Source organism: Apaloderma vittatum, unplaced genomic scaffold (assembly GCF_000703405.1).
Source record: "Apaloderma vittatum isolate BGI_N311 unplaced genomic scaffold, ASM70340v1 scaffold15930, whole genome shotgun sequence".
Taxonomy (NCBI): domain Eukaryota; kingdom Metazoa; phylum Chordata; class Aves; order Trogoniformes; family Trogonidae; genus Apaloderma; species Apaloderma vittatum.
Genome location: NW_009693015.1, coordinates 40,101 through 49,842, shown reverse-complemented (window position 1 = coordinate 49,842; position 9,742 = coordinate 40,101). Strand labels below are relative to the sequence as shown.

The following is a 9,742-nucleotide window of genomic DNA, read 5'->3' as shown; positions in this document are numbered from 1 at the left end:
GAGGTTTTCCCCTGTCTTCTAAACTAAGACATTCCTATAAATAAAATCTTTGTATTCTACTTACCTATATTTTCTAGCAAGGGCATCCCTTTCTGTTTTCTGTTTTGCAAGCATTTCATTCAAAGTATCTTGCACCTGAGACAGCCTTTGGAGATATACATCTGTCCAATATTTTAATATAATCAAAATGATTATGGCAAACAGGAGAAAATAATTACACTAATAACATTGTTAATGTAGAAAATACGCAGCCAAAATACGAAAATATTGCTACAGCAGCACCCTATACTGTCATGCATACTGATAGCTCTTTACAACTAGAGCACTTTTCAGAGAAAGAATTTAAAAAATGTTTTTAATTTAAAAGGAAATGTTTTAACTTTAAAGGAAATAGTCCAAGTACTGGAAAACTGCAAGTGCCTTCGCTAGAAAATTACTAAGAAGATAGCATAGATTAACGAAGCGTCCTATGGATGATAGGCACTTAAGTTCTTTATGTTGCAAGTAACATGAAAATTATATGTGAGGATACCTGCAAAAGTTACACAGTCTTAAGAAGGTGGCTTAAACCTTTATGACTGAGGTATAAGCTCAGGCTGTTCCAAGTTACATATAATGGTAAAAATGTCTGTGTCATAGATTCACATAGTTTCAAATCTGCATTATAAAATAGAATGAAAAATAAGTTGTCCCTTTTTGTTAGGTCTGTTTTTCTAAAATAAGAAAAGCAACTATAAATTCTTCTTTATATGCCCCAATTGTTAGCCATATAACATAACAGTGTTAATAACAGAAGTCATGACCAGCAGATACCGCTGGAATACTATGCTAAACATGTAACCTAATTCCTAAAATTCTAAACCAGAAAGTACAAGCTCTCCATATTAATGAAAAATGGAAAAATACAGCATTAAAAATGGCATCCATAAAATGTTTCCCATACCTGTTTCATAATATCTACTGGTGTTTACTTAATAAAATGGAAGGCAGCCTAATAGGGAATTGAAATCTATTATTTACAGTAGGTTGTACTGCATAAAAATACCTTGAGGATTTTATTCTACACTATAAGTTTGTCAATGGACTCCTACATTCTTGTTCAGTCTTGTGCCTCTTCACAAGTAATAGCTATGATTCAGGCTAAGAGGTGCTAGATTATTAATGCTTTTGTCAGTAGTAGTAACAGATCACCATGTTCATTTCTCTCATATCACTAAATAGGAAAGGTATGATAGCTTTATTTTGCTAAACTATGACATTGCACCAGTCTCTATCTATGAACTTCTGCCTGTTGTATTATGTACCTGTTTGTCAAATATTTTTTGAAAAAAAATATTGATTTTTATTAAGGATTCATATGCCATAAATTAGAGTTGGAAACTATATATCTGCATAATTTTATATTTCACATTTGGTTTTAAACAGCTAAATTAACTATTTAAAATGTAATTTGAAAGCTTCACCCTGTATCTAGGAAAATAGATTTAAAAACCTCTCTCCTCTCCATCAGGAAGCAAAATGGTTTCACGGGCATGAGCTGCTCCAGACTAAATAGCTCTGTCTAGGTGGCAACAGCAGCTGGAGAGAGAGGCTTTGGTGCTCCTGCAGCAAGTTTTGCCACTGAACAGTCATGGCACAGACTCGGTATACTCAAGCTGCTACACAGCATCAGCACTGTGGTCTCCAAGAAAGTCAGTATCACTTAACAGGCTCTTGAGATTAATCTGCACTGAGATTTGATAGCCTAAACCAAATGACACCTCCGGGCATCAGCATTTCTGAAACTGCCCAGGTAGACACTACAATGTCTACCTTAAAGATTTCTCTTTTTTCCCCTAGTAAATGATTTTAGGCTCCTGAAAGTCCAGCTGCACTAGAAAGAAAATCTTTCATCTGTAACTTTACATACAGACATAGCTGTTCTTGATCATGGTGGGGCTCATGCACTTGGAACTGAATAATGCTGCCAACAGTGTGCTTTCTTATCTAATGATGTCATTTTGCATCATTAGGTTGTCTTGAATCACATGCCTCCAAGCAGCATGCTTCCTTTTTGTCATGATATTAATTCCTGTGTAAACTGGAAGTACTTCTGGAAGTGGACTTACCTGGGAGCTGTTATTAACATCTTATTCTCTGAAGCTGTATTTTCCAGAAGAGATATTAAAATACATTACATGCAATATTATTTTTAAAACAATTTTATTACCAAATACATTTACCCCCTGCCCTTTCTCCCAAGGAGTGAAACAATTTGAATTTACAACTACCTGCATCTTTAAAACTTCTCAATTCAAGTAGCAACAGTTCTTTTTGCTCCTTTTCTGCATCTTGTATGGCAGCAACAGGCTCCTGTTAACAAACACAGAAATAATAGTAAGAAGTAGAGTCAATTACATCATGTAAAACATAGGCCACGATGCACAGCCTGCAGGATAAGTCATTCCAGGCAGGGAACTACTGCACAAAGGCAATGAGGGCACTGGCAGGATAGACATCCATAGTGCCAAGGGCACGCTCTGCAAGCTGCTGTCCCAGCCTGGTTTTGCAAACCAGCCCACGCTCACAGTCCCATCTCTGAGAGCACTGTAGGGGTTAGACAGTAAATTTCACCATGATAGCATCACCTAGACAATGTAGACACAGCCTGCAGACACCATCAAGAGCTCTCCTAACATGAAAGTTGTGCAAAAATCTTCCTGGCTGTTTTAAATTAAGATTAAATAATTTCTAAGTATCTTCATTATCATGAAGAAAAATCATTACTCTTCCAAAGAGTCATTCTGGAAATATGACGAAAAGCCTCAGGATTCCAAATCTTTCTTCTGTCCATCTCTGGAGGTTTTTAAGGCCAGGCTGGATGGAGCCTTGAGCAGCCTGATCTAGTGGGAGATGTCCTTGCCATGGCAGGGTGTTGGAACTAGATGATCTTTGAGGTCCCTTCCAACCCAAATCATTCACATGATACAGGCAAAAAGAAATGTATGTAAGTATTGACTACTGTTTGCACAACACACGTAAGCAGGAATCAAGAACAGAGATATGATAATATAAACACTCACATACTGCAAAACACAGCTTATGTACTGTAAGCCTCTGTATGATGCTAGTTTCTACATACATTCTATGGTGTTAATTATTTAAATAATACTTTTATGTTATTTGGTCAGTAAATGACACTATGCAGTACTACACTATGAAGCAGTTTAACAAAACTCATAATCTATACTTACTGTGCTGCATTTCTCATGCTGCCGTTCCAAAACTGCATCACTACTTTTACAGCAGTTGTAATAGTGACATTTTGATGTTCTTGAGCTAGAAGGCTTTTCCCTCCCTTTACAATTAAGAAAGAATGAACAGAATTTTAAATGAATTTGCAGGAGTATAATAGGTTAGATTAGCTAATATAGATTACAAGGTTGCAATGGCAGATCACATAATAAAAAAATATCTTGTATAGGCAAGTGAAATCAAATTTAGGTAGCATAACGAAATGAGTCTTTAAAGTTACCACTTCCAAAACCACAAGGTTCCTGTGAAGGGAAATATGGATAATAACAAAAAATATGAAGACCCAAATATGTCCTATGTCTCGCTCTCCCAGTGAAAAAACCCCACAAGTCATGTATCCTATTTACTGAAAACAAATAAATAGATTAAAAAAAAAATTACAATTCAGTAATAAATAAATAAATAGCTAGGTAGATAAATGAACGAACGAATGAATGAATATTATAATTCAGTAGTTAACAGAGTTAAAAATATCAGTGCCAGGCAATAAACAGCTCCACAAATCAGCAGCATTCCAATGTACCATTTTCCCTTAAGACTACAGGATAGTCCTATGATTTACACTACAGAACAAACATACCTTTAACTTCAGTAGTCTCAATGGGAAGTACCGAGTCCATACAGTACAGTCTACTGTAAGAGTTCAGCAGTTCTTTCATTTCATCATCATGAGCTATATCCAAAGCACTTTCTCCTGAATCACTCTTCTCACAGGGATTTGCTCCATGCTGTAGTAGAATCCTGGCTGCCTGTTATATATTGTCATTATTATTTGTATTGTGCTAATTATTGTTGTGGACTTATAATACAACTATAAGTGTTGTATTTATCATAAATCACAAACAATAATGGTACAAAAAATATTCTCTAAAACTTTCAGATTTGCGATTCCAATCAAACAAACATGTTCAGTTGTCTATTTTTAACACAGACTTGTTTTTTATACTTCTAGTTTTTCCATTAAAATGCACAAATAATTCACATCTTGTCATTAAGCCTACCATCTCTACGGTATAGTTATAGAGAGCAATCACAAAACTTCATATATCTAAACTAAAAGGAACTGGTCAAGTATGAAGTCTAAAGGGCAGAAAAGAAGAGCACTTTTTTTTCTTTAAGTATTCAACAGCAGCTTTGGATTTGGTTAAATGCACTGATGCTTTGTTTCCAAATTGCAAATCACTTGCGTATCTGCTAAACTGTAAAATCTGGAAATGAGATTAGTGACATCAGTGGAATCATCTACTTGCTGAAATTCAGATCATATGAAAGTGCTGACGAGGTCAGAGCTTGGATGGTAAAGAATTTTCATAAATACGATTTTTTATCTTCAGTATTTCTTTTTCTTTCTCACATTCAGAGTGCTGCTAAGTATTACAAAGTATCAGAAAGACAATACACTCTAGTTCAGAATCTTCTCCATTAATTTCCCCCCACAATACTGAACAACAGCTTACACATTTTCAAGAACCCTATTGTCAGTTTGGCACCACACCTGCAAAATCGTTTATCTTTTCTCACATAAAAGGTAAATGTGATGAAATATCAACACTTCTGACTGGAATAGAAGTTTGAGCCTACTTGACATCACCTTTTACTCTCAGTTCCCTGAAACTCACTATGCCGAAACAATATGTTTTTTATTTGTGTGCAGTTCTGTGTGCCGGGTTTTAAAAAGCATAGGAAGGTCCCTGCATGCATCCAGAGAAGGGCCACAAAACTGGTGAAAGAGGTGGAAGGTATGACCTGTGAGGTGCGGCTGAGGTCTTTGGGTTTGTCTCTTTTGGACAACAGGAGGCTGAGGGGCAACCTCATTGCTCCCTACAGCTTCCTGAGAAGGGAAGTGGAGAGGAAGCTGATGGCCCCCTCCTTGGGATCCAGTGACAGGACGTGTGGGAATGGTTCAAAGCTGTGCCAGGGGAGGTTTAGTCTGGATATTAGGAAGCATTTCTTTACCAAAAGGGTGGGGTAAACACTTGAAGAAGCTTCCTAGAGAGGTGTTTGAGGCATTTGGACAATGCCATTAGCAACGTGGTCATTAGCTCTGAATTGGTCAGGCAGTTGGACTAGAGGATCACTGTAGGTTCCTTCCAACTGAAATAGTCTATTCTGTTCTACAGAACCACAGAATGGCTAGGGTTGAAAGAGACAAGTTAATGAAAAACATGGTTGATTTTTAAACAGCAGGCCATTGGGGTTTTTTCTTCATTTTATCAGGGTGGTGAGACACTGAAACATGTTGCCCAGAGAAGCTGTGGATGTCCCATGACCAGAAGCATTGAAAGTCAAGTTGGCTGGGATTTTGTGCAAGCTGATCTAGTAAAAGATGTCCCTGGCTGTGGCAGGGGGCTTGAAGTAGATGATCAAATGGAGAAGGTTTAATTTCAGTATTATTTTTAAAAAGCCCGATATGTGAGAGAGATCTATGGGAAGCTTCTGATTTCTGATTTGTCCACTGAACTGAAAGTATCAACTACATGTACAATTTCAACTATCACTATTGAAAACGTATTTCTTTCTCTAATTTTGATCACTTTAAAGAATATCAGCTTATTTCCTAAACACAAATCTACACTAAAATTAGTAGTAGTAGCTTTGATTTTCCTTATTTAAACTAAGATTTTTTTTTCCTGATCCTCTGCAGGAAATTATGCTCAGGAAATCTAAAGTAAAAAAAAAAAAAAGTACCTCCAAATAATTACCAGAAACAGCATCATGTATTGGCAAAATACCATCCAGACTTCTGCTGTTAACACTAGCACCGGCTTTCAGTAACTCTAAGATCACTTCAGTAAATCCCCTACTGGAAGCTTCATGAATTGCTGTCCAACCTAATAAAAGCAAGATGACACACACAGCATGCATCTGATTTGGAAAGATCCACAGAGATCACTAATTAGTAATTATTCATTCTGCTGCATGTGCTGTACTATAGGCTACTCCCTCTAAGATAAATCTTATGCAAACAATCACCTTGTCATGCCAAGATGAATTATTTCCTGTGCAATTCAGTTTAATTTAGAGAAAAATTTATCCTATATTAAGCAAAAAAATATTGTTTACTTTTCTACCACATCCCTAAAAATAATAAAGAAACAAAACAACAGAGCAGAAGGACTCAAAAAACTCAGAGACATAATATTATTAGTCTGATTTCTAATCCCGGTGGCATTTTATAATATCAAGTCTGCCAGGCATGCAGAATAGAATATCATCCATTCTGAGACTACAAAACCAGAAATAAGTTATACGTTTAAGTATAACAAAGAATCTTGTCAGCTGATTTTTGTCCTCATTTCCTAAAGCAAGACTTGTGTGAATGCACTTCACACAGTATATATTCATATGTTATATATTCATGCATTAGTTCTCCTGATGAACTTTCAAGTCCAGTTTCCATACATATTTTTGAAAACGTGCTCTTCAGCAGAGCAAGATCCAATCAATGTCCCTGCTGAGAACAAGGCTGCATTCCATGCTGAGACACAAAATCAGGGATTCACTGATCGTGCTTGCACTTGTTGAAGGACTTCCTTTCCTCCTCACAATTATATCGTAAAACAAGAATCCATAATTATATTAAAATTACATAAATTATATAACACTATATGTAGTATACATTATATAAAATTGTATTATAAAACAAGGCCATAACAGAATAATTCACAAACCTCCATAGTCCTGCTCATTGACACACATTCCAGACAATATTAAAGTTTTCACCGAAGACATATCTCCTCTCCTAGCAGCTACATGCAACCGAGTTTCTCCTTTTTCATTTTTCCTAATTTTCTTCTTTCTCCCAGCTCCTGCATGACAGGTACCATACAAAATTACAGTTTCTTTCCTGGTAGGCAGGGAGGATTCTGAAGATATACTGGGTGCTCATTAGGTACCACAAAAGACATGTCATTATAAACAAAGAATTAAGCTTTGTAACTCATTTGAATTAATGTAGATGTGTGCAATACTGTTGCCTTAATTAGTTAATAACATTAACTGACTACATAAAACGTTTAGAAGGTACCACAGAACAAAATGGATAAAAAATAGAGCCTATGCAAAGGAATTTACAGTTGAAATCTAGATGACATAATAAGGGTACAATGAATTAGGGATCAACAAAAAAGGTAGTAAGTTTGAAGTTTTATACTGCATAGAGGTAGGGAGTAAGTTATACCATTTCTGTGTGGACTGCTTTCAAGTTACCAGGCATGAGTGCTAAAGATGTAAAATACATGCATAAATGTATTGAAAAACTATACAGAAGTGAAGACTTGAACATTACCTCCTTTCTGTTCCTAAGTCTGTATCAGGGAAGAGATAGGTTTCTACATAAAATATTTTTACAGCTGTGACGTGAAAAATTCCTGTAGACTGACTACAAGTCTCTGATTAATGTCTAGTCACACAGCTGAACTGCCTTTTAATTAAACCTGTGCAGGACTGGACCCGTAATTGTAAATAAATTTGATTTAATCTTGTGTTTATTGGTTCACAAAGCAAACAACAGCCACTTTAAATTTTACCCCGTGAACATCAAGCAAGTCCTAATTCTAATGCTTCAGGCAACAAACATATCAAATTGTAAGAAATACAAAGAAAAAAAACAGATTAAAAAGTATGGATTCTGTGTATAGCGTAAGGACACACCCCTACAAAACTGCTACCAAGATGGTGTCTTTAAAACTTCAAAGGCTCTACCATGCATATTAGCTTTAACTCCTCTTCCTGCTGTTATAATACTGTGCTATCAGATTTAGAAAAAAAATCACTGTGTTCCTTCCTATTTCTTGCAAATCTATAATTTGTCAAAAAAGGCGCGAAGTGCAACTCTTATCCCTGACTTTTTAAATTATTCCTATGAACAATTAGTTGCTACATCCCAAGCATTTCCTCTTCTCATCAGACAAGCTGTCTTCTCAAATAATTTCATTACTCATTGTTATCTAACATCTTTCACGATCTGACAGTTGCCTTTCTTTGCGCTCCTCCTGCCTTCTGAAATATCTGCTTTTCCAAGGTTTCTTTTAAGGTAAACTACTGAGCTAAGACTCTGAGGAAGTAAATGAAAGACATACTGCAACTATATTAAAGACAGACATATAGCAACCATATAACCATACTTATTTTAAACCATCTTGTTCAAGCACTGCTGCTTGCTCCACACTGTACTGACAACCAGAAGAGCTAAAGAGCTTTTTTTCTAAATGAAAGCTGAGATTCTAGAGCACATAAAGGGGTCAAGTTATTGAAATGCGCCTCCAATTGGAGACCTACTTTTCTGTAAAATAATGTTATTGTGGTTTGTCTAAAAGCTTCTGGGTCTGATCTTCCAAAACAATCAGCCACTTTCTGGTTTTTCCTTTTCTTTCCCTTTGATTCAGGGGAGAATGTCCTAAGGACTCTTTAGAGACATATGAAAAAAAAAAAGGCACACAGCAGCCCATTAAGCTAATGACCCTTAGCAATATCAGCTGCAAGTGAACAAAAATAATTGCGAAGTTTTCCAGTTAAGCTGTCATGCACAACAGTCTTTTTTCATGGTTGTTAGGAAACATTCGCAAAAGCATAATGGGACATCGGTATGTGAATCACAAAATACTGGTTCACTGTGGAATTCATTGTCAGGTGGGTCACGAGCAGGAAAGATCAGGAACTTGGCAAATACAAAATCCAGTCAGCACATGTACAAAGATAAAACTGAGAGATTACAGTAACCAGCAGTCAGACTAGATTAGGCTGCCATCCCTCCACACCTTCTAGGGCATTCTCTTTGAAAAAGACTTTTGAATACTTCAGCACTGGTCTATGAATAATTCTTTCCACAGATTGAACTGTAAGAAAAGAAGCAAACTGTTTGTACCTTCCTTCTCTACAAGGAGAACAGGAATGTTGACAGCATAGTAAGCAACTGACTTTAGATGAAAGCAACACTGTATCATTTAGGAAGAAAAAAAATGTATTCAAAAATAGAATGAGTAGGACCAATGGGACATAGGAACAACCAGGTGAGATAGAAAAAACAGTCAATGAAGAAAAGGCATGAGACAGCAAAAAAATCTGAAAACCCCACAAGTCAGAAACCACCGTCACCCACTTTTCTTCTGCTGCAATCTGAAAGCCATTGTCCCTGTCTCCAATGCTATTAATGCCTTCAACTGTACAAAGAGCTACACTTTTCTTGCATTATGCCTCAAACACCAACATCCTCCTGGGATGAAGGAAATAATTAAATTTTAGCTGGATAAAATACTACATGTACAATCTCTTTGGGGGAAAAAATAATCTGTGAAATGCTATTCCACAAGAGACCAAAATGTTTACAAATGTCTGGAATAGAGTTTTTTTAAAATCATAACTGTATACATACGAGGCAAAAAAACCGCAAACTAACAAAAAACAAACACAAATGTATTGATGCACATAGACGTAATTATAAAGATTA

General features: G+C 36.2%; 1 protein-coding gene across 1 annotated transcript in view; it reads right to left on the bottom strand.

Annotated features, from left to right (window-relative positions):
* Positions 1-60: 60 nt before the first annotated feature.
* Positions 61-9,742, bottom strand: part of ANKRD31 (ankyrin repeat domain 31) — a gene marked incomplete at its 5' end in the record, with an annotated part of 49,049 nt that continues 39,367 nt past the window's right edge. The window contains 6 exon segments of the mRNA XM_009877655.1: positions 61-161; positions 2,271-2,352; positions 3,234-3,337; positions 3,875-4,043; positions 5,983-6,125; positions 6,966-7,093. Of these exon segments, the coding sequence (XP_009875957.1) occupies positions 61-161; positions 2,271-2,352; positions 3,234-3,337; positions 3,875-4,043; positions 5,983-6,125; positions 6,966-7,093 (727 nt within the window).